The following is a 24,524-nucleotide window of genomic DNA, read 5'->3' as shown; positions in this document are numbered from 1 at the left end:
AATCAGTAATACTCTTTCAAATTTTCCGTTTTGAATTATGGGAAATTTTTGCTGTGCTTTATTCATTGCCTTGGTTCCGCGGTTTGTTTCTGTGACATTTCGTGACAGCAATATCTGTCAGCGGTAAATATGCCATTGATAACTATAGAGAATTTAACAAACAAATCAACATGCAAAACAGAGATTTAGCTTCCAGTAAAATCAACTTTACTATTATTTTAATTCTCATCCCATCTAGTTAGAGTATAAGTTTGTTTTTTGTCATTTTTCATGCGAAAAATGATTACAAATTTTTCGAAGCCTCTTTCTACAGCCGAACAGCTACTGATCGAGAAAAATATTCTTATTACATCACAACTCCCGACACGTTGCAGCACCTTCGTTGGTTTACACATTTCTCATTGATTCTACGTAAATTTCCATCTTTTAGGGACGTTTTTCGCTAATCTAGATTGAAAAATGAAAGCTCTCATACTTGTAGGAGGTTATGGCACGAGGCTTCGACCGCTTACCCTGTCAAAACCAAAGCCACTGGTGGAATTCTGCAATAAACCCATGGTTATGCACCAAGTTGAAGCTTTAGCGGAGGTGAGATAACGTTATACGCGTTAAACTTTGATCACGAGATCAAACTAAACTAAGTTTAGTTATTTTGTAGATGAAAATGTTGTGTGATGAAGCTTCTCTTGGTTGTATAATTTCATCCCGAATATGATAATCTTGTCGGAGAAATATTCATAAAATCGAATTCAATTCGAGGCTTCAATGGACACTTGAAACTTTAGCTTGTTGTAGAGATTTTTTTTTCTGAACTTTAGGTGAAAATTTAATAAAGTTGATTTCTAACAACTCCCTTGCTACCTCAAATACAGAGAAGTCCCTATCTACATGTAACAAAGAAAACTATACTGATTATAGTACCAGGGTTCTGCCTTCCATACATGCCCGGTCTGATCAATCGATGATCGGAAATCCAATCGATCAGTCGATATCAATCGATGACAATTAGCTAATTGTTATCGATTACTATCAGCCAATCAATGACCAATCGATAATCACAACCTCGAGTCCTCTAATTACTATCGATTGCAATAGATTGCCATCGGATTGCCATCGATTGCCATCGATTTTTTATTTACATTTGCTTGATGTCCCGCTGATTTAATTGTAATCGATCTTTGTGTTCCGCTCACAGCTAAGTAAGTGTCTCAGGTGTCTGGCTACTTCTTGTCTTCTGCCGAAATAACCAGGAAATAACCGTCTGTCAAGCCATTTTGAACATCTACTTAAGTGGCCCTTTTGCGGTCAAAGGAGATGAGATACATGATTGCGGAGAACATCAACCCAGGGAATTAACTGTTTTTACGCATCAACCATCTTTCCTCATTTTACTCTCCTGACCTACCTAAGCTCCCGGCTAAGTTAGAGTAGAAGTAACTGGCGTAGCTCTTCTTGCATTAGTAACTTTGGCAAGTCCAGATACGATATGTATTTTATAAACCCACCCCAAAAATATGGAAGTCGATGAAATTGCTAGTCAATGACAATCGATGGGAATCGATAATAATTGATGACAAGTGATGACAATTGACGACAATCGATGGCAATCAATGGTAATTGAAAACCACAACATTTTTGTTCATTGATTGGTCATCAATTTCCGATATCAATCGATTTATTGTTATCGATTATCAGTTTCATCGATTGATCAGGTTGGGATGCTTGTTACTTTTAGTCTTTTTGACTGCTCGGAATAACTTACTTGCTAGGACATGGTTATAAATGGGCTCACTATGTCGGGGCTTCCTCTGAAAATGAAGCAGGGATGGCTGAAGCTCACAACCTTTCAATAATGCCTGTATTATTTGTGGCAGTTAATATAACTCTAAAGACTTCTAATCAAGATCCTTTTGTCTGTGAGCAGAGTCAAAGAGACGCTCTAAATGGAAAATACCCCACTCGTAAAATCCATACGGGACTCAAGTGGTGTATTTTCCATATCCTCACTAGTGAGATATGGATAATTTCACTGATATCAAGTTTTTGTCTCAAATTTTTCCTTATTTCGTTGGTGTATCATTGAAACATTTTCGGGTCTTCCTTGGAAGTCTTCGGCAATCTTCGGAAATCTTCGGTAATCTTTGGAATTTTTCAGAAATCTTTTGCAGCATTCGTGTGACCTTCTGACATTGTCAAGTTTTGGAGATTTTTCGGAAATCTTCGGAAAGTGGTCAGAAATCTTTGGAAAATAGTCAAAAATGCCCCCCTCATCAGTGTGTCTATATAATAAAAAGAACATTACACGTTATCTCAAAGATATGAATTTTGTGTTCTTGTGCCAAGAACAATATCTCACTCGTTTGCTGCGTTCACTCATGAGATATTGTTCTTGCCACTCGAACATAAAATTCATATCTTCTCATCACTGTGTAATATCCTCTATTTACTATAAAGACATAAATATTATTATTTTTGTGTGTGTGTGTGTGTAAAATACACCACTTGTAAAATTCATACGAAACTACATCCAGGACCCAAGTGGTGTATTTTCCGTATATCTTCACTAGTGAGAATAAATTTATGATGTCTTTTGGCACTTTTCACAACTTTTTCTCAGTAAAACACTTGTTTCTATAGATTGAATAAAAAGAAAATTGCATGGTGTCTTAAATACATAAATTTGAATTTCTCTTGTTCAAAATAATATTTTACTGCTTCAAAGTAAAGTACATATCTCTCTCTGCCACTGTGTAAAATCCTCTATTTATTATATATCGGTAATAGAAAATATGCCACTCATTAAATTCATACGAACGAAACTAGCTCTGGGACTCAAGTGGTATATTTTCCGTATCCTTGCTAGTGCCTGTGGGGGTATTGATGACGCCATTTCCCACTTCTTCGTGGTTTTTTGAATGCGCAAACAGGCAGTTTGTCTATAAAATAAAAAAGATATGAATTATATTTTCTTGTGTTCAAAACAATGTTTTACTCACTATGCTAGCTAAATATGAAATAGTTTTTATAAATTAAAAATGAAATTCATATCTCTGCACCACTTTGTAATATCCTCTACATATACTACAGTGGAATCCTGATTTCTCGAACCCTCATTTTTTTGAACCTCCCAATAATTCTAACCAAAAGTCGTTCCCCCTGTCAGTCGAACACTGTAATTTTACCCCTGATTTCTCAAACTATGCAATTTTTCGAACCAATTCTCGTTTCACTTGAGGTTTGAAAAATCAGGATTCCACTGCAGTTAAAAGAGACTAAAAGTGGACAATTTTTACATAAAAATGTTGCCAGGGCTTCATAGCAGCACAAAGTAAGATATGGCTTTGACAAACCATACGATGTTAATATCTTGCACTTTGTTATACTATTTAGTGCATAATTTTCACTTTATTTCTCACTGTACAACTGACAATGGATGATGTCTCATCCAAAACATGTATTGTCTTCATTAAATAGTGAACTTCAAAAACAGTGTGGTACATCAAAGCCATAAAAATGTTGAATATTTATTTAAAAACTGTTTCAGTCTCATGACCTTCATGGAGTTAACTAGTGAAATTTAAAGTATAATGGTTTACAATAATTATCTAATGCTAAGCTGTTAAGAAGTTACATAACAGATTGAATGCAAAATAATTTATCACAAAAATACAACAATAGGATTAATTACACAATTTAGCGAAAGCATTAAAAACAATAGTACTACAGACATGCTAATTATCAGCGATAAATTCAACAGCAGGATGTATGATTACTACGAAAAGCTTAAAACACTTTTTTCCGTTAAGTTTCGTAATTATTTTTGTCTTGTTTTTCTCTTCCTAAAAGGCTGGGGTGAAACATATTATTCTTGCTGTAAGTTATCGAGCAGAGATGTTGGAAAAGGAGATGAAACAGCAAGAGACCAGGGTGAGTTGAAAATATGATTGCTATTGGAAGTTTCTTTAATAAGCTACAATGAAAACAACCAATTTGGACAAAATTAAAACTTGTGATGTAATGATACATGTATGTTGTATCTCTAGACATAAAACTTCTGTTAAAAAAGAGAATTCTGAAAAAAAAAAAAAAAAAAATCAGGAGAAATGCTCCAAACCTTTTTGGATGAGCTGCAATGAAAACGCATCAGGATAAAACTCAATATTTATGAGAGTATATACACGTAAATTAAACAAACGAATGACAATGAATTAGTAATTATTAATAATGATGATCCCTTTTCCTGTTTTGTTGTTGTTGTTGTTGATTTTTTTCCAAAAAAAACAAAAATAATAATAATAATAATAATAATTAAAATATATATTACATGTATACTTATCCCAATTGGTAATCAAAGAAATAGTGTTCATAACTAAGTTGAAAAATTTTGTATTTTTCGTAATTTGTTTATTTTGCCTTTTGTTATATATATATATATATATATATATATATATATATATATATATATATATATATATATATATATATTCTTATTTATTTATCTTTTTTTGTTATTATTAATGACTATTATTTATTTATTTTTTTCTGTTCTTGCTGTTGTTGTGTTTTTGCAGTTAGGGATTACAATTACAATTTCTCAAGAAAAAGAACCTCTTGGAACTGGTAAATGAACTTTCTTTCACTAGTTATGATAGAGGTTCATTTCAATTTAGATTAATAAAAATTATTAAGAATGGAAATGTGTAGTTACCTGTGCCTGCTGCACAAATAATTAATTTTGTCTGGCTTTCTTTGTACTTTATATGTCTCTTATCAAGCTGGGAACAAGCAAACAGGCACAAGGCATTTTCTGTATCTTGAATATTGTTTTTATTTGCTTATTTATTTGTTTTTTCAGCTGGGCCACTGGCTTTGGCACGAGATCATCTTACTGTAGACGAGGAGCCGTTTTTTGTCTTAAATAGCGACGTTGTGTGCGACTTCCCATTCAAGGACATGCTAAAATTCCATAAAGACCATGGCAAGGAAGGCACTATTGTTGTAAGTACAACACTTCAACATCATATTGTCCATGGGATGTATGTTATTTTTTAATCGGTTCAGTGTAGTGAACTTTATTAATGAAAATGATTCTTGCTGAAGATCTTTGAGTCTTACAACTTTATTGTGCACTTCTGTGTGACAGTCAACAAGTTAATCATGGTCAATAAACACTGACATCCACTGTACACTATGTCAAAATGGGAAATGCCAAAACGCAAGAAAAAATTTTGAGTCGCACATTTGTCAGACAGTTAAAAACATTTCCTCTACCTTTCAATAATAATATCAAGTTCAAATCCTTAAAAAACTAAATCTTGCTTTCATAATTATGACAACTTACAAACCTCTGAAGGAAAAAAAGGATCAAAATCTACCAATCAAAACCCAAAGTCGTGACCTTTTGAAGCCATTGAGGTACATGTAACCTCTGTTTTCTGAGATGATTGACGGTAGCAAAATGCAAAACCTTTGATCGGGCAGAATTCATGTCTTATTAAACAGTGCAGTAAAATAATTACCATGCTCTTCCAGATACTCATTTTCCTTTGCGTACATCTAAACAGGTGACAAAAGTTGAAGAACCATCTAAGTATGGTGTGGTAGTCTTTGATTCAAACACAGGCCGAATTGAAAAATTTGTGGAAAAGCCTCAAGTGTATGTGTCAAACAAAATAAATGCTGGCCTGTACATATTTAATCCAAAGATGTTAGCAAGAATTGAGGTAAGTTGAAGTACCTTTTGGGTTACTCTATATAATTGTATCTTAATCCTATTAAAAGTAACTTGAACTACCCATAAGTGGACTCTCTTGGGATGAGAAGAGGCACCCACTTTGAAGAAGCAGGCATGGTGATGTGGTGAGAGTGATTGCCTTCCACTATTCTAGCCCAGTTTTGATAACACCCTGGTCGCACTTGATGGTTTAGTATGGGTGCTTCTCATCCAGCCTGCAAGCAAGCTCATATTTGGAGAGTGCACACCCACCACCCTCCCACACTCCTCTCTGTCAGATAGCTTCACTCACCGACTCTCTCTTCCCTCGCGTGTGACTCAATGCAAAGGTGAGCCTGCTGCAGGCTACTTCTCACCTTGTTCTAGGGGTACATGTATTTCTCTCCAGGAGCACTCCAGTTTTCCTCCCCCCTGAAAAACCATCATTTCTTTAATTTTATTCCAATTCGACCTGGAAAACGGACCTGCATAGAAACCATCTGGCCTGATGTGGCTTCCTCTTTAAATACTGAAATTCCTTTATAAATTATACATATAATTTATTTACATTTATTATGATCATGTCATATTTCTGTAGAATTATGATGACAGCAATCTTGGTTATTGATAAACATATTTTTGAGATGGAAAAGACTGTGAAAATGTATACCTGTACAATGTATATAAATTACCATACATGTCTACATAACATGTCTGTGTGTTGTGATGAAGTATTTGTTCACTGATATTACCTCACAGCTCAGACCGACATCAATTGAAAAAGAAATATTTCCACGAATGGCTCAGGATGATGATCTATTTGCATACAACCTTTCAGGTAGGCTGTAATACATGTATAAAATAAAATATCCGGTGTTCTGTTAATTCCAGTTTTAAAAATGACCGATTTCCCTACTTGATATCCTATTTTATCTGATCTAAGTATCCCATATGTCAATGATTTTCTCCCCAAATATTCTGCATCGTGTTAATGTTTTACCTAAATGTAGGGATATGGCCTTGGAGTACATTGTATAGGCTGTGCAATGCATTTCAAGGCCCTACATTGGTTTTTCCATGCTCCTGTCCAAATTAATGTAAATTCAAAAATACATTCACAGTGGATTTCCAGATTTTTCAAGCCCTTAATTTTTTGAAACCTCTCAATTATTCAAAGCAATTATCTTTACATGTACCTCTCTCGACAAATTAAAAAAAGCTATGAGGAAAAAATTACCAGGCTGGATTCTCTGAACTCCTGAGTTTTAGAACCACTTGTCATTTTTCTAGTAATAATATACTCTAGCTGGTTTTAAATTTGGGATTCCACTGTTTGTAGTCTTACAAATACTGTTTATTCATTTTACTTTTTATTCAGGTTTTTGGATGGATGTTGGCCAACCAAAGGACTTCCTCACTGGAATGGGAATGTTTCTTCATCACCTGAGAGAAAAACATCCAGAACTTCTGTACGAGGGACCAGGAATTATAGGGAATGTGTTGGTGGTGAGTGCTGCAAACCAGTAGTTTCAACCACTTCTGAGATTTCTTGCACCCCTCCCCCACCCATGGGCATCTGCCTCCATCATGGGAACCCTCTCCCCCATCATGGGCACCCCCTCCCCCATCATGGACACCCCATCCCCCATCATGGGCACCCCTCCCCCATCATGGACACCCCATCCCCCATCATGGGCACCCCTCCCCCATCATGGGCACCCCCTCCCCCATCATGGACACCCCATCCCCCATCATGGGCACCCCTCCCCCATCATGGACACCCCATCCCCCATCATGGGCACCCCCTCCCCCGATTAAACGGTTGGTTTAAAATTTTGTTTTAATTAGTACATCATTTCTAGTAGTGCAGTCCGTTTCGAAGCTTTTCGACGAAAAGTGCTGGGCATTCTAAGTGCAAAATTTATTCCTTATTACAACGATGACCAAGTTTGGAAAAAGCAATAGAACTGTACTTCTTTCTGTAGACATTGATGTGCTAGTAAAAACGCATAATTTTCTCAAGTAAACTGTTTAGTGACGTTACCAGTTCAAGTTTTGAAAGTGAAAAATGATTTTACGTAATATAAATTAAAATCTCTCTTAGAATTATCATTAGGGTAAAGTCGGTTGTTGAACAACCGGGTAGTGTCAGAACGCACGACTAAAAAACATGTCTTGAATTCTGTGCATTTCTTAGGATATTGCTTTTGTCAGGTACTTAATTTTCAGAAATAATTTGTTGCATCGTACGTCACAGTTTAGGCATCTAAATTTTTCAAGTTCGTCGTTTGTAATCCGTGTTAATCTTCTCCATCCTTAACCATCCTTGTTCCTTTATGGTTTATTATTATCTCTTTGGTGTTTTTCTATCTTAGTTAACTACCATTTTCAGTTGCCATTCAATTAAAAGGCAATTCTGTACGGGACTAAAATGACTTAAAATACCATGACAGAAGTCCTTTGAAACAGTTTTTATTAACTATGTTTAAAATACTGATTTTCTTTCTTTGACACCTCTTGTTCTGTTGGTGTAGGATCCTACAGCTACTATAGGAGAAGGTTGTAGAATAGGACCTAATGTAGTCATTGGACCAAGCGCTGTCATCCAAGACGGTAAGTACAAGGGAGCTTTCACTGCACTTTATTACAAGTCAGTCGACGTCGGACAGTTTGTGTCGACTCACTCGCCGGCACCTCTGAGAAGGACGCTTACAAGCCGCACTTTCTTCACTGACCAGGGACTGGGACCGGGGACGGGATGAGGGATGGGAGATGTGACTCGTCCGTCAAGATTATTAAGTTTTCATGCGCTTCGCAGTTCTACTTTTCCCTCTCCTTTCCCTTTGTACAGGTACATCGCTTGCTACGCAAATTATAATCATACCAGTCTTATCAAGAAAACGAATTTCTTCCATCCAATCATAGTGGACGCAAATAACTCTGAACAAATTGCACCCCAAGAACATTAAAGGAGCACTAATCACACAAAATTGTGTCGGCACATGTAGTACAGGTTTGACTTGGCGTTTTCTTCGGGACAGAGAAAATGGTCATAACAAAGAGGTGTTGTTATTAACGGGGCAGTTTTAAGGCGTGGTTCCCAAAAGAATGCATAACCAATAAGAGCTTGGCAAAGTGTACACTAAGGAACAAACAGTCACTTTAGACAGTCAACTAGAAACCATTCCAGTTCTCCTTTCGTAGTTAATTTGACCTCCTAGCAAGTGTCACGATGTCGTCACACAATGCTTATACGTTGTAATGTGGATTGGTGTTACGTGATAAGGAGACTGCCAGGTCAAAGACAAGCCGTGCTGTACTATATAAAGGGGACAGTTGGAGCGTAACCACAGCAAAGTGTTGCGTGACAATGCGAACAAGGAGCGCGAAGAAGTCAGAGTCTCTTTGGTAATTACTGACGTTGTTGTTGCTGTTGTTGTTGTTTATCAGGAGCATGCCTTTCACGTTGCACAATTCTACGAGAAGCCGTCATTAGGTCACACTCTTGGATCCACTCTGCTATCATAGGTTGGAAATCAGTTGTAGGACAATGGGTAGGTTAAATTTCTGTTAGAAAATCAAACCTCCTTAACTCTTTAGGTCCATGCAATACTTGTACGTACAGTTGTTTTTGCACTTGAGTCTCATGAACTCTTAAAAGTAACATCTTAAAAACTCGATCTTATACAAGTTTTGTTCTGAAATAAGTTTAAGTTAATTACGTGGTAGAAGCTGTTGTAGATTTAGCGAAGTACTAGACTGCGAGCAATCCCTCATTCGCACGACGGACTAGGCAAAGGATGGACTACTCGTAGTCTAGCGAAGGACGTAATTATGTACTTAGAAGTCTCGATTAAGAACTGCGCATTAGCGTTTTTGTTTACTTGAGAACAGAGAAACAATACTCTCGCTCTCAACTGTGTGATTGGAATTGCGTAATTTTATTTTTTGCAGGTTCGAATGGAGGGTGTATCTGTACTTGGCGAAGACGTCATAGTTAAAGATGAATTATATATCAACGGAGGAAGGATACTTCCTCACAAATCCATCTCCGACTCGTCACCAGAGCCGCAGATTATCATGTAAATAGTGAATTGCCAACGACAAATTTCTAATATGACTCTATTAGGTTTTTTAATAAGTAGCTTTTGGTGAAGATGTCGCTATAAAAAAAAAAAAAAATGGATATTTTAACTGGGATTTTTATTAAACACGACAGTGACGCAGGGGTTATCGGGAATTCTACGATGGATTAGGATCTCAACTGTTGCCGTCCTCTGCAAAACAACAACGTGAAAAGCGCAAGTTCTACGTATTTTGGAGAACGATAAGCCACGACAGCTAGTTTTTCGCATTTCCTTTTGGAATTGAAAGATGGGGTTAAATGGATACTGTTTTTTTTTTTTTTTTTTTTTTTTTTTCTCTCTTTTTTACGAAGCGTCGTCCTGATTATTGCTTAAGCTCCCTAAATTAATAGGCCACTTCCGAGTTGCCTCGTTCCTGTGTGTCAAAACGAGTCTTCGGGCAAAATCATTCATATGAAATTGTATTCCACCTACAGGTTCATTTTTATGCAAATCAAACTCATTTTCACCTGAAAGGTTTTGTACGAGCACTCGTTTCGAAACAGAGGTACAAGGTAACTCGGCATTGGCCTATTTCCAACGACGCCAGACCGCCAGACAAGAATTCAAACAGGCCGTATATTCGTATTTCCGGTTTTGGACTGGATCTAGCTTGCAACTGAGGCTAATGCAAGGCGTCTTTTCAAATGCAAATGACATCAATCTCTTTTTAATGATATTCACCCGCAAGAGCCTCCATTGCAAGCTAGTTCCAGTCCAACGCCGAAAATACGAATATGGCCTATTCTCTCTAATGAGTGTACCATCCTTACTAAACCCTTAGACAGAAGCTATAAAAGTGTAGACGGAGAAAGAAACCGAAGAGTTAATATAACAGCTACATTAGTCTTTCAATAAACATTTTTGTAGATTATGAATAATGTCTGAATTTATTTGAAGGTCGGGACACAGAAACAGACCGGTTTACTAAAGGAGATGGATTTTCTTTTCTTCAATCAACAAAAAACTAAATAAATAAATAAAAAATAAATAAACCAGTGTAATAGGTTGGTCTGTATAAGGGATTAGTAAGGCCCAGGTCAAACGTCGAACTTCACATGGGACGGACTAAATTGCAATTTTAGTCGATCCAAACTCAGTTGAGTTAAACGTCGAACGTTTAGTTCAGTTTAGTTCAGTTAAGTTCGTCTCATGTGAAAGTTCGACGTTTGACCTGGGCCTAAGCTCCCGTGAGTCGAATTCAGAAGGAATCCCGTTCGTTCACACGAATTTTAATGACTGACTGTTCCGAGATAAATTAGAAAAAAAGGGATATTAGAGTAATCTGTCGTAAATAAGACTGCGCTTCTGAAAGAGATCGGCGAAAAAGGAAAGACCGGTTCGCGACTCCAGTAGTTGGTTTTTGATCAAAGTAACAATCATCCGGCGAAACTGGTTTTCAGGTAACACTGACTGAAACAGATTGAAACTAGCTTGGAGGTTCCTGCTGTGGAATATCATTAAAAAGAGATTGAAGTCATTTGTATTTGAAAAGACTCCCTGTATTAGCCTCATTTGCAAGCTAGTTCCAGTCCATTACCGAGAATACGAATATGGCCTATAGAGCTGAGCTTACGTGGGATCTCAAAAAAGAAAAAAAGAAAAAAAAAAAAAAAAACAGAGAGGGGCAGCAGAAGGTAGGAAAAGAGATTGAATCTTTATCGACGTCCGAGGTTAGGCAGTATAATAATGATAATAAAAAACACTCGTAAAATTCATACGAAACCACTAGACTCATAACCAGTTGCTATTTACTTGCTTTTTTGGGAGAGAAGATTGGATACTAGGGTGGTTTAAGGCGCGCGAGGTGTCATGGGAAGATCTCGCGCGCCTTAAATCACCCTAGTTTCCAATCTCTACCAAAAAAAAGGTAAATAGCGACTGGGTACGAGTCTACGAAACTACATCCGGGACTCGGTTCGCGTATTTTCCATATCCTCACTAGTGAAGATATCGATGATTTCACTGATATTAAGTTTTTCTCTTAAATTGTACTTTAATTCGTTGGTGTATCATCAAAACATCCTCGGGTCTTCCTCGAAAGTCTTCGGCACTTTTCAGTAATCTTCGGAAATTTTCGAAAATTTTGGGCAACGTTCGTGTGACCTTCGGATAAGGTTTGGAGAATTTTCGGAAAGTGGTCGAACATCTTCATAAAATCGTCAAAAACGCCGTCATCAGCATGTTTATTTAATATATGGCTGTGTCTCACAAGGACTGGGAACTACCGAATTCACGAATTTGATTGACTGAAATCGATATTGACCGCGGTCTAGATTTTCCCATCTAGACCGGCTTCGTTTTGCGTTGAAAAAGTAGCAAACTAAAATACAAAAATGTTCACCATTTTCTCTTAGTTTCTTCTCAATCATTTATGGAAGTGCCAAAAAACCTAATGACCGAAAAAAAAAAAAAAAAAGAGGACGAGCAAATTTCGGCAGGTTTAAGTTAAGCTCATCGCCGTTCGCAAGCAGAATGTCAGCAAACCAGTTACATTAAACGAATTAAAGTTTTCTTCTTTGCCATATAATAAACATCTTATTAACCGAGCTAAGTCGGTCTGTATGGGAGAATCTTGACCTCGGTCGTGTGTACAGACCTCCAGCTCGGTTAATAAGAGCTAAATAATAAGAAGAACATTACACGTTAGCTCGAAGGCATGAATTTTATGTTCTCGTGGCAACAACAATACCTCACTCGTTCGCTGCGCTCACTCGTGAAATATTGTTCTTTCCACTCGAAAATGAAATACACATCTTCTTGCCACCGTGTAATATCCTCTATATAAATCTCTAATATATAATAATAACAATAATAATAATAATAATAATAATAATAATAATAATAACAATAGTAATTCCCTAGTAAAACATTGAAAGACATTAAAAAAGGTTAGTACAGTTCACACATGTTAAAAAACGGGAAAACACCAATTTGCATCAAAAGCGTGTTAGTGTCTGTGTTAATAAATTTCGTTTTAATTACACTCGTATAACGCGTTTTATTCCCAAATAAATTGCAAATCTTAGATGCTAGCTGCTAGGCAATCAACCAACACTGAAAACTTTCAAAGCGTTTGAGCTTTTCTTTAATTTCCAGAAGTAATCAACAATCAATTAATCATCACTGATACAACGAATATCTAATCACAGTTATACTGAAGAGTTTCAAGATTGGCGGCAACACGCAACTAGGCTTTTGACGATTGTGCTAGCATAATAAAGCCAGGCATGATTTTTAGCTTTTATCTAAAGTTAGCACTGCTAGCATAATCTGGCTTTATTGACTTTCACGAAATGAAAAAGTAACGCAGTTTCGTTTTGAATATACGTCATTTTACGTGTTGTGTTTTTAAAACTCTTTCTCTAAACCTTGTTGGCTCCGTAGTTGGTGTGGTGTTTCTTGGTCCCAGGCCCCGCGCGTACGGTTCGGTAGTGAGCTGACTTGAGGTGTAAGTCCTTAGAAGGTGTCTTCGTCGTCGATCCGAGCACTTCCCGAGTTCAAGCTCAGTTTTTTTCAGCAGTTCGCAATGTCGTACTGAGAGCTTCCATCTCTCGGGAGCGTTTACTGAAACCAACCAAAGGAAAATAGAGCGAAAGATTTACCTCAGAAAGGAAAAAACGGATATCTTCGAAACGGCGTTATTCCCTGTTTCGTCTTTATTCACCCTGTTCTGTCTTTATTTTTTGATGGTAGGAAGCATAATTTCGAGAAACTAGCATGATTTCGGCATAATTTCCAAACATTTTGTGCTCCGCTAGAAGAATAATATATCATTTTTCTAGCACAATCGATCGACAAAGGTCTACCCACACCAGCAAATAGTGAATAAAAATCGAATTTACAACTGTATGTTTTGATCTCCGTTTTTAAAAATTGCACGGTTCTTACTAAATGTACATCTTTTTAGTAGGTTAACATGTACTTTCGAAACTTCAAAAAAGCTGAGGAAGTATCCTATAAGAAGCGCTGATACTTAACTTAGAGCATTAAAAAAAACTGGCAACAAAAAAATATCCACATTTTAGATGCTGCAGGAAAACAGATTGCCAGGAAGAAGCTAATGAGAGAATATTGTCTCACACATTTATACAAGACGAAACCAAATTCCAGCGAATTACACTTTGTGATTGTGGAAGATGAAAACAAGGTCATCTACTGTACAATTCCGAAAGTGAGCTCAACAACGTGGAAACGAGTTTTAGGGGATCTTCGTGGACTCGAAAAGAACATAAAAAAGATCCATCGCGTGGATTTGTGGCCGCGCTTATCTCAATATACAGACAAGCAAAGATCTGAACGCATTCAAACTTATTTCAAGTTTCTCTTCGTTCGGGAGCCCCTGCATCGCTTGCTTTCTGCTTACAAAGACAAGTTTTTGAGAAGGAACAGGGAATGCAGCAAACGCGCTCGTAAACAAATCATCAAAGCATACCGCCCACATGATTATAAACCCAATCGAAACAGTATAATGACAACACCATCACCTTCGCTGAGTTTATTCAGTATTTTTCCAATGATGTGCCGCGGAATCAACAGTGGCGACAATACGAACAGCTCTGTCATCCGTGTGTTATTAACTACGATTTCATTGGTCATTTAGAGACTTTGGAAGACGACGCATCTCTGCTATTAAAAATGGCGGGAATTGACGACCGCGTAACTTTCCCGCCGATCCACAAATCAACTGATTAAGATGAAGTGTTGGAATACTATTCCCAGGTTCCTCCTCGGTTTATCAGGCAGTTGGGCGAGCAGTATCGCAATGACTTTGAAATGTTTGGCTATGATTATTTGGGTCATGTCCAACCCCTCCTCAATAAAACCAAACAAAGAACAAATTTCAAAACGTAAGTGAATTACGATTCTAAGCAATTCTGCGATTGAGCTAGAGCAAAAAGGGCTAGCTAAGCTGAGATAATTCTAAACAGAAACGTAACGTAACGTTACCGCGGGCACAAATACGGATACAGATGCTTACTTTATGATACAAAGTCGTAAAACTCGAATTTTACTTTTTCCACGAACAGTTCACACGAAAGATTTACACGAACAGTTTACACGAAAAATTCACACGAACAGCTCACGCCAGTTTGAATTCGTGGGACAAGTGACGAGGACTAAATTTTGGTCCCTATGGCTAGATTTCTGACAAAAATGGCTAGTTCACACGAAGGGACTTGAACCTGCCGAATTGTCCCAGGAATTTGTCCCCTCGTGTGTGAAGTGGTAACTTTGAAATGAACTTTGAACTTGAACTTGAACCAAACGTATTCGTATGGCAATAAAACGTGGCAATATAGCAACAAAACGTGGTGTCCAGTAATAAGACATAAATTAAATTCAGAAAATTATACATTGCAAGAAAAATAAACATTAATTAATACGCATATCTATATAAAAGATTTGTTTCGACGGATTACAGAAATATGTAGGGTTTTACGGACCGAGCTTTTTTTCTTTGACCGTGCTAAAGAGGTAGAATTCAGCTCCTTGCAGTTATTAAAGGTAATTAAATTTGGAAAGTGACTTTACCAGCGTTTGGTCTTGGTCATAGCAACTAAAGGCCCTTTTATGTGGTTTCGGGTACCCGACACAACTCTTCCCCGGGTTACGCTGGCCGAGCTAGCTTTTCCTTATTTCTTTAAAAAATTCAACCAACCGTTCGCTGCAACCAATCAGCTTCCACATAATACTAATCTATGAAAAGTTTCCGATAAATGCCTGCTACAACAAACTATGAGGGTTTAAAAACTCGAAGTTTTTGCCGCTCAGCAATTTTGCATCGTTAATAGTTCTCGCATAGAGCGCTTCTAAAGCTCTTTGAACTTTCCGAGTCAATTCGAATAAGACTTCTGTTATAACTGTTATAGTATAATTTTTCTCTATGCAACGTCTTGAACACAAGATTATAAGCAGTAAAAGCACTCGCTTACAAGATTAACAGAAAAACACTCTCACAAACAAGAAATTGTACCTGGAATATCGTCGAAATTTGTCGTAGGATGGAAGTAGTGCCTGAGCCCGTGAAACGCATTGATAGCGGCCTCCATATAGGACTCAGGCGTGAACTCAACCAGAAGTTCTTTAGAGGATCCCTGCTCCAGGGACGACACAATACAATTCAACATCCAGTGAACGTCGTTCTGTTTCTCCTAGAGTGATCAAAAATCAAGTTCTCCTTAGAATATCAGTATGACACCTAGCAGGCAGGTGACGAGAATAAAGAATTTCGTCACCTAAGAGGCTGTATATAGAAGTGCTACTTAGTATGAGGGCTTCTCTCTCTCTCTCCCTCGAACGGTCTTTTACTGAGCGCTTATAATAGCATGTCCATGATCTTTGATCCCCACCCATGTTTCGTGCATGCTTTAAATATTTCAACTTGCTCCTTATAGGCCAATTTCATTCTCAGAGCCTGCGCAATGTCACTCAGCGGAGACCAAATGCCTGGGGCTCTGGACAAATAAAAAACTGAAACCAGAAAAGTCCTGGTTCCGGTGTGATTATAAACTGAACATAACATGCTGGTTCACCTTCCAGTTTCTCCGAGAGGTCTCGATAAAACCTTTAAGCTTAGCCAGCGTAGCAAACATTCCCGGGCGAAGAGCATTTTCTGCATTCTGACCGAGCGCAAACTGGAGCGAGAGAAAAAAAATCCTCGAAGCAGGGGGTGGTGGGGTAGCTTGAACGGTTTGTTTCCCAAATTAAGACCATGTGATCACAACCTTGAGAATTCTTGCTTTCAAATTTTCAAATAGTCGCGTGTATTTGAATAAATAATTTATTGATGGACAAAAGAAAAATTCTCTAAAGAATATCACGTGGTCTGTGATGGGAAAACAAACCACCCAAGCTAGAAACATATAATATATTCTTAGTGCTGATCAAAATTAGGAATGCGGAGTCCGGGACGATATTGCTGCTGGGCGAGTGAAAAATAGCAATTTACGTCGCAAAAAAGGTGGCTTAGCTTTGTTAAAAGCCACAAGAAGCTTGTGAGCCACAAGAAGCTCGAGGCGTGATGCAGTCCTTGTACACAGAAACGAACCTTAGTGAAAATAAGGGTAGAAACCTTATTTATCCAAGCAATTACTGTAAGCAATTAAGTGAATTACTGTAAGTTTACTAACTTACATAAAAAAAAATCTGCACTGCCAATTATGATTTATGATTTCCTTGCAAAATTAACCTCAGGTATCTTCGTTACACTGATAAACATTCAAAAACAAATTAAGCAGTATAAAAATTTGCTGGTTACCTCGGAGTGGCGACATTTTCGTCCCTTCTCGATGGGAAGACGGTTGACAGGAACTAGTCAACATCCAGATCGCTCGAAGAGTCCTCGAAGATTTTCAGGACAAATTTAAAATCACCACTGCAACAAACGATTTTTTTCAGACGTGCATTGAATAATCGGTCTTAAATACTCTGTAAGAAAGGTATCGTACCGTTAGGAATCGAGGCTTGGATGGTTTAAGAATAAGAGATGTGCAAAAATAATTTTTGCAGACTTCACCGAGCCGCCATATTGGATGTTTGGTGACCAGGCCTTGGTCACGTGAGGTAAACCATTACAGGCCTAGCGGTCAAGAGCAGCGCGTGCGATTTACAGAGTATGGCAATTTCTAAGCACGGCTCCCGGGCAAAAAGAATGCCTCCAACAGGCTAGCAAACAGACTTATGATCAGATTTAAGGAAAAGCAAATACGTAAAACTAATAATCGCTATAGGGGTAGTCGACACGGTCTGCTCTCTCGCAGTCTGCGTTTTTAATACACTGAACTAAATCGTCGACGCGCATCACGGAAACGTTTTCTAGTTTCTTAAATGATTCGAGGAAGATTTAGAAATATTACTGGATACCAGGACTAAATAGATAAGCAACCGCAGAATACTCTGCCACTTTTGTTCTCGTTTCTTTTAGCGCGCATATTTTTGAAAGACGAGAAATTTTCGCATGGATGAATTAACCTTAGTGGCATGGCAGCTTCGACGGGACCTCGATATCATAACTTTGGTCAGCTAGCGGTTTGACTGTTAGCCCATCTGTACTTGATTTATCTGTTTCAACTTGAACATCAATTCAATTTATTGACACATCAGTTTAATTTATCTTTGACCCTCTGAATTTTTTAAGAGTTTTCCTGAGAAGAAAGCCAGTGTTGTGTTGTTGTTAGTTTTGATGTTTTATATTTTTGTTTTTTTTTTTTTGTCTTGTTTCGTTTTGTTTTTGTTTTTGTTTCTTTTTTTTGCAGACAAATGGCAATGTGAATAGTGCTTAATTAAGTGAAACCGCGGCTTCTATTGTACGTCATCAGGTGAGAAAAAAATCACAAGTTTAGAGCTATTGTTGTCGTCGGTAACAAAATCACTAATCAAAACAAAGCATTTTTCCTGCATTGATATCAGTTTAATCCTTGTATAAAAGGCTTGACGACGTTTCCTGGCCTTCTTAAGCTTGTAAAGCAAGGAAACGATCAAAAAATAGCTCCTTTTTAATGAGAAGCAACTCACTTTGAGAAAGTAAATGACCAACAGACATGGTGTTGTGTAAAAATGTGAAAAGTCCAGAAGGAGAGGCTGATTAAACGAAAACGTTTTTTTCTTTCAGTTAAGAATGGTTAAAAAAAGGGTTGGGTTGAAAAAATAGGTCTGAGAAAAAAAAAATCTTGAACACCAAAGGGAGACACTTAGAACAGTTTTGGAGTTGACGAGGTTTAATCAAGTAGACTGTCATTAAAATGTAATAGTTTTGAAATTAAATGAACGTGCTGATTCTATGAAAAAACAACAACAAAAACAAAACAGATAATTCGTAGTTTTAGGCCCCGTCCACATTACACCGGCGAATCTTGAACACGCAGCGTTTCCTAACCGTCGACCAAACTTATCTGTCAAGAAAACGGAACTTTTCAAAAACGCTGTTCAGACCGGAGGAATTTGAAAGCGCCGGCTTTGAGTTTTAACATAAGCGGAAACATTTTTCAAAACGGAGCTTTGGAAAATATATATTCCCCAGCCGGAGCTTTACTCAAACACAAATCTAAATGACATTTGATACGTTTTCAGAGTGAAACCTTCGTTTTCAAATTCCTCAGTCCGGTGCATTGTGGACTGGGGCTTAGTGTTAACCCAAAGCATCTTGAAAACAGAGCTTTTCGAAAAAAGATGAGGTCACAAAAATCGTGTTCTTTCCCTGACATCATTATCGTGACGCCATCGTTTTCAAAAAGTTCCATTTTCAAAATGTTTTCCGTGCACACGGAAACGAAAAGCCGGCATTTTCAAATTCCTCCAGTTTGAATAGCGTATTTTCGAGAGCATCGGTTTAGTTTCATGACGGATTAGTGTGGAACGGTAGCTAGCCCAAACCGTAGAAATAAAACTCAGTTTTCAAATTTCTTCGGCGTTATGTGTACGAGTCCTAAATGTTTAACTTCTTTCCAGGCCTAATGTTGTAATGCCTAATATTTACTAATCATATGAAAACATTTTGCTCCGTTATATTTTTATTCTTTTGCAGTTAATGTAATTGTTTGTATGATTATTCAGGTTCGCGTTGCTTCATTCTGATTATTTTTGTGTACTGTTGTTGTTTTCTGTTGTTGTTTTTCTTTTAAGCAGACAAATAATATCGTGAATGGAGCTTAATTAAAGCACGGCTTCTATTGTACGCCATCAGGTGAGAAAAAATCACAATTTTAGGCTATTGTTGTCATCGCCAAAAACATCACCAATCGAAACAAAGCATTTTTCCTGCTTTGTTATTTTGATCCTACAGAGTGTATAAAAGGCTTAGAAGTCCTCGCTGAGACAGTTTGCTTAGAGAGCTATACTAGAATTCGAAACGCTAAGAAAAATAGAAAGACTCTTGTTGTGATGGACACTGAGTGTACAATTTGCGAGGCAGAGTTTTGCAACCGGACCAAGTGGACTTTTTAGTTGGGATGGCAAGACTACCGTTGTTTCCAGATCGTCGAGCGAGCCACAACCCGCGGGACTCCGAAACTTCTAGACAGCATGGGGTACACATATACCGTGAGAAAACGAGAGGCTAACTCGACCGCTTGGCAGTGCACGGTATCAACAGAGGGCTTCCACTGCGCGGCTGCAGTAACACAATGGAATAATGGCAATTTCACATTCAGCCGAAGAACCCACAACCACTGCAAATCTGTTGCAACTCTTATAGTGGCCCGGATCGAGTCTCGTGTCAGGGATGAGGCTGCTGCCGATATCTCCAAGCCGGCGTCGGAGATCGTCAAACAGGTACTTCATGAGGAATTACCACATGCACCTTGCCCCAGTCTGCCAGGGCCTAAATGTCTTGAGAAGATCGCAAAACGCTTCCGAGAGAAGTTGCGATTAGCAGATCTCAAAGGCGACAGCAAGATTTAGCGTCTCTTAGTTAAGACGATAGCAACAAACGGCTCCTTTAGGAGCCACCCAATTTGAAAAAATCAATGACCAACGAATGACATAAGTAGTGAATCAGTGAAATCACTGTTATCCTGCCATCGCGTAGAATGCCTATTGTTCTCGGGACATTTACTTGCAGTCGAATAAAAATTATAGGTCTGTAATATTAGCAGCGAAGCGTAAACAGGGACGCTCTGATTGGTCAAAGATCACGTACGCTTTCCTCCGAAGGGAATACTGCCTTGGCTCATTAACTTGTCAAGGCGGGGCTAAGAAACAAAGGCCTCGAAAGTTATTCTTTATTCTATTGTTTCCGATATCGCGTATTTCAAGCTGGCTATTTCAAGCGTTGGACTTGTAATGGATATTTGCATCCGATTTTTACCATAGGCCATTACATGTATCCGGGTTTAGATGGTCTGAAAATTGCTTCTGAAAACGGTCCCCATACAAAAAATGGCCAATTTTTGCCCATTTTCAAGAGCAAAAAGCTACTCCTTATACCTCATATATCAACTTACTTAACGGCTTAAATTGAAGATTCAACCTTCTTCTTCAAAAAGCCGCGCGTGAAAGTTGAAGTTTTAACTCCTGGAAACCAGAACAGTAAGTTTTATCAACGCTATTGGGCCAATTTGGACCCTTTCTTCTCTTAATCAGGGCATTTCACGACACGCAAACATTCAAATTTGCCGCTTCGCCGGTCATGAATAATTAATAATGTCCAGGCATTCTACCCGATGACGAGCAAAAGTGTACTCGCATATGTTTCTTCTAGTTAAAAAGGTTATATTCTATAGATCAAAACTTAGCTAAATGTCTGTCGTGCTACAAACAAACTGTGAGTCATAACTGATATAACCAATGATAGATTTACATGTTCAATTTTTACGAAAATTTGACAAAGGAAACAAGTCGCAATTTTAGTATATTCATGTGAACCGGAACAACGGGGTCACTCACCTTCAGAAAGCTCACGGACATGAACAATATCTAAATTTAGATACTGCACATAAAAAAGAGTAAAAAAATAACAAATGGCTCCTTTAAAGTTTGAAAAAGTAAATAACTAGCAGACATGGTGTAAAACGACCAGGGGAGAGGCTGATTAACGAAAAGGTAGTCTTCGGCACTCGTCGGTCTTCGGTTCCTCTCTCGCATTTGGCCGAATTGGACATCACTCAGTCCTGTTACCGTTGTTTATCCGAAAACAATGTGCATATAAAGACGTATCTCAGTCTCCACGTCTTGTATTCGCTTCACAATTTCGTATTCGTATGCTGCCATTTAACGTTCTTCTGAAGATCGTCACCGTCGCCGTAGATACGAAAATCCATAAAACCGTTTCATTTACAATTCCTATTCGACTTATTCCTCTGTGAACAATAGATCTTTTGAATTCCTTGCCGATAAAAAGTTCGCCTCTCCTAAGCACGAATGACAACTAGTTATCAACAGAACTATGCCCTGTAACGAAGCTTTTGCTGACTTCAAAGGAAAATATTGAAAGAGAAACTTCTAACCCATGCAGTAAGTCAAATTTGTAACAAACCATTACAACTCTAATTATAACAACTAGGTCTTATAATTTTTAAGTGTCAATTAGAAAGCCAAATGTTGACAAAGAATGAAACGTTTCATAGTACGATCTCTTTTACTAAGATCTTGATCTCCATCAAAGAGAATTTTATTGGAGATTTGAATTGGAGATTTGAATTGGAGTACGAGTTCCCTGTGCGCGCAGGGACGGATTCGCGAAACATAATAAGTGACTACACCACTGTGCGGTAGCTAGAAAACCACAGCGACTTGTCTAGTGATGGTAGCAGAAACTGTCTTTCTTTTCTATTTTTCACACCAAAAATTTATCTCTTACCGTTTTAAACCTAAATGGAAAGTTGTGCCATCTGTATTTATTATTGTAATTATCAAGAGAATCATGGTCTCTTGTAATTATTCAGTGAATCAATCTTTAATTTCAAACAGCAGAGACGCTGAACATAAACGAATATTTAGCTTGTAGCACGTAAAATTAAGGCTCTCGGGTAGGTCAAGGGATGAGTTATCGCTTAAGATTTTGCTAACTGAACAGTTCTTGCACTGTACTAGAAGAAGTATTAATTTCAAAGTGTCGGAGCTCTAGAGTAATAACTTTTCGTTACTATAGCAAAATTCAATCAAAGATTTTTTTTTTGTGACTTTTTTGGCCGCCATCTTGGTGCACACAGCAACGCGATTGCTGGCATCACCATTTCTCGTGGCTTGTTTGTGTTCAGTCAGTCTCGTGTTCTCACTAATGTAGGAAGTCTGGCAGTCGGAGTATTTGATCTTGTAAACTGCTCCCTGTCTGTCGTTAGGTTCGTCCCTGTCTTTCACGTTGGTAGTATATCCGATTGAATCGGAACTACGGAGTCACTCAACTTGAAAAGCTCACTGTCATATAAACAACGTTTAATTAAGACACTGCGCATAAAAAGACTAGAAAAAAATAAATTTTTGACATTATTTAATAGCTTGCAGTAGGAAAAAAAACCTTTGGATGATCCAATGTATATACTGCCTGCTGGAAAAAGAAAAGGTTCATATCAGAACTTCAATTACAAATTCGGCGCGCAAGGATAGCAAAGCGCTTCCTTGAGAAGCAACGACCGGCGGAAATATAAATGACCTCCTTAAGCGTGAGGAAAAAGTCAACAAATGTCTCCTTTAAAGTTGGGAAAAGTAAATGACTTGCAGATATGGTATAAAAAGTCCAGGCGGAGAGGCTGATTAATGTTTGTAATTGGCCAGTATGCTTGTAACGCATTGTAATTGGAGAGTACGCGTCATTTTGCGCACGCTCTTTCTTGGACCGATGTCCTTAAACAGATTTCTCGTGCTCTGCCTCTGGTAAAAACACACTCAATTGCTGAAACTTTTAATTGTTATTGATACCTTTAACCGACGGTAATGAGCATCAGATTATATTACAGTTTTGATTAATTCGTTTTCTTTATTTCCAATACGTTAATAATTCAGATGTCTTCAGTTTCGCACACGTTACAGGCCGAATTTGACACCACTCAGTTCTATTAATTATCGTTATTTATCGCAAAACAATATGCATGTACGGAGTTACTGTATCTCAGTCTCGGCGTCTCATGATCGCTACAGGCCTTCGTATTCGTATGCTGCTGTTTAACGTTCTGCTGAAAATCATCAACGTCGCCATGATCCGAAAATCCATGAAACCTTCTTGCTCGTAGTTCCCGTATTCGTCTGTGAACAATACGTCTTTGGAATTCCTTGCCTGTAAGAAATTTAGCTAAATTTCCTCTCGCAAATGTTGCAGAAATCTATTTACAGAATCTTGGGTTGTACTTAGAGAGCCTAAATAGGAACCGGAAAATGTTTTCAAATTTTGTGACCACAGAGGGCATTTAAAAAGTCAAATAACACAGCTTGCAATTTAAAGCAGTTGTTACGTACCTGTGTTTTATTTTGAAAGACAGACAGACACGCATGACATCCAGTTATCAACAGAACGATACTCTGTAACGAAGCTTTTGCTGAATAAAAAGGAAAATATTGAAAACGAAACTTCTAACCCGTGCAGTAAGTCACATTTCGAACTAACCATTACAACCCTACAACTAGGTCTTCTAAATAGTTATGATAGCCGTACATTCGGCTGGCTAATGTCAAGAAACTGGATGTGAATAATTCCTAAGTTTTCAAACTTGTTTCTGTTCACTTCGCGAAATTCAGTGATGCTAATTTTAAAGTGTCAATAAGAAAGCCAAATTTTGACAAAGAATCAAAAGTTTCACATCAGGATCTCCTCCGTCAAAGAGAATTTTATTGGAGATTTGAATTGGACTACAAGTTTCCTGCAAGCGTAGGGACGGATTCGCGAAGCATAAGTGACTACACCACTGTGCGGTAGCTAGAAAACCACAGCGACTTGTCTAGTGATGGTAGTAGAAACTGCCTTTCTTTTCTTTTTTTCACACCAAAAATTCATCTCATACCGTTTTACAACTAAATGGAAAGGTGTGCAATTTGAATTTATTCAGTATTGTAACGATAAGTTTTATGGCTCACTGGTCGCGTATTTGCCTGGACTTGGGAGCTTGGCAAATATCTTAACAGCTAAAACACTTGACGGGTGAGCGGATAAATGGTTCGGCAAATAGTGATCAATCTTCACTGAGGAACGTTGCAGAACGGGAACCAACTCGGTTGAACCACTGGCTTGACAGCCGACACTCGTTACGTGATGCCAA

General features: G+C 37.9%; 2 protein-coding genes and 1 pseudogene across 4 annotated transcripts; 2 read left to right on the top strand and 1 right to left on the bottom strand.

The window, feature by feature from the left end:
• The first annotated feature begins 348 nt into the window (after positions 1 to 348).
• LOC110041210 (mannose-1-phosphate guanyltransferase beta-A-like) lies at positions 349 to 10,718 on the top strand. Of its 2 annotated transcripts, XR_016203147.1 has the most exons (11): positions 349 to 588; positions 3,847 to 3,927; positions 4,572 to 4,620; positions 4,856 to 4,998; positions 5,565 to 5,723; positions 6,473 to 6,551; positions 7,092 to 7,219; positions 8,248 to 8,326; positions 9,164 to 9,267; positions 9,668 to 10,422; positions 10,544 to 10,718. XR_016203147.1 is itself a non-coding variant. In XM_089276366.1 (10 exons), the coding sequence occupies exons 1-10, from the start codon at positions 460 to 462 to the stop codon at positions 9,797 to 9,799; spliced, it is 1,083 nt and encodes a 360-aa protein (XP_089132492.1). In that variant the 5' UTR covers positions 349 to 459; the 3' UTR covers positions 9,800 to 10,718. The 2 variants fall into 2 exon arrangements, 1 of the variants encoding a protein (XP_089132492.1); XM_089276366.1 differs by having other exon boundaries at positions 9,668 to 10,718.
• A 2,181-nt stretch (positions 10,719 to 12,899) lies between these two features.
• Positions 12,900 to 17,366, bottom strand: LOC110041216 (uncharacterized). Of its 2 annotated transcripts, XM_089276136.1 has the most exons (4): positions 17,289 to 17,366; positions 17,099 to 17,215; positions 15,815 to 15,992; positions 12,900 to 13,404 (listed from the first exon to the last, which is right to left on the bottom strand). In XM_089276136.1, exons 3-4 carry the CDS (start codon positions 15,966 to 15,968, stop codon positions 13,169 to 13,171), a joined length of 390 nt encoding a protein of 129 aa, XP_089132262.1. In that variant the 5' UTR covers positions 15,969 to 15,992; positions 17,099 to 17,215; positions 17,289 to 17,366; the 3' UTR covers positions 12,900 to 13,168. The 2 variants fall into 2 exon arrangements, with proteins under 2 accessions (XP_089132262.1, XP_089132263.1); XM_089276137.1 differs by having other exon boundaries at positions 17,099 to 17,366.
• LOC149101174 (carbohydrate sulfotransferase 14-like) lies at positions 13,871 to 14,691 on the top strand (annotated as a pseudogene).
• Positions 17,367 to 24,524: the final 7,158 nt, after the last annotated feature.

This window comes from Orbicella faveolata, unplaced genomic scaffold (assembly GCF_042242905.1).
Source record: "Orbicella faveolata isolate gen_17 unplaced genomic scaffold, um_ofav_v1 contig_4, whole genome shotgun sequence".
NCBI classification, from domain to species: domain Eukaryota; kingdom Metazoa; phylum Cnidaria; class Anthozoa; order Scleractinia; family Merulinidae; genus Orbicella; species Orbicella faveolata.
This window is presented reverse-complemented; position numbering and strand designations above follow the sequence as displayed.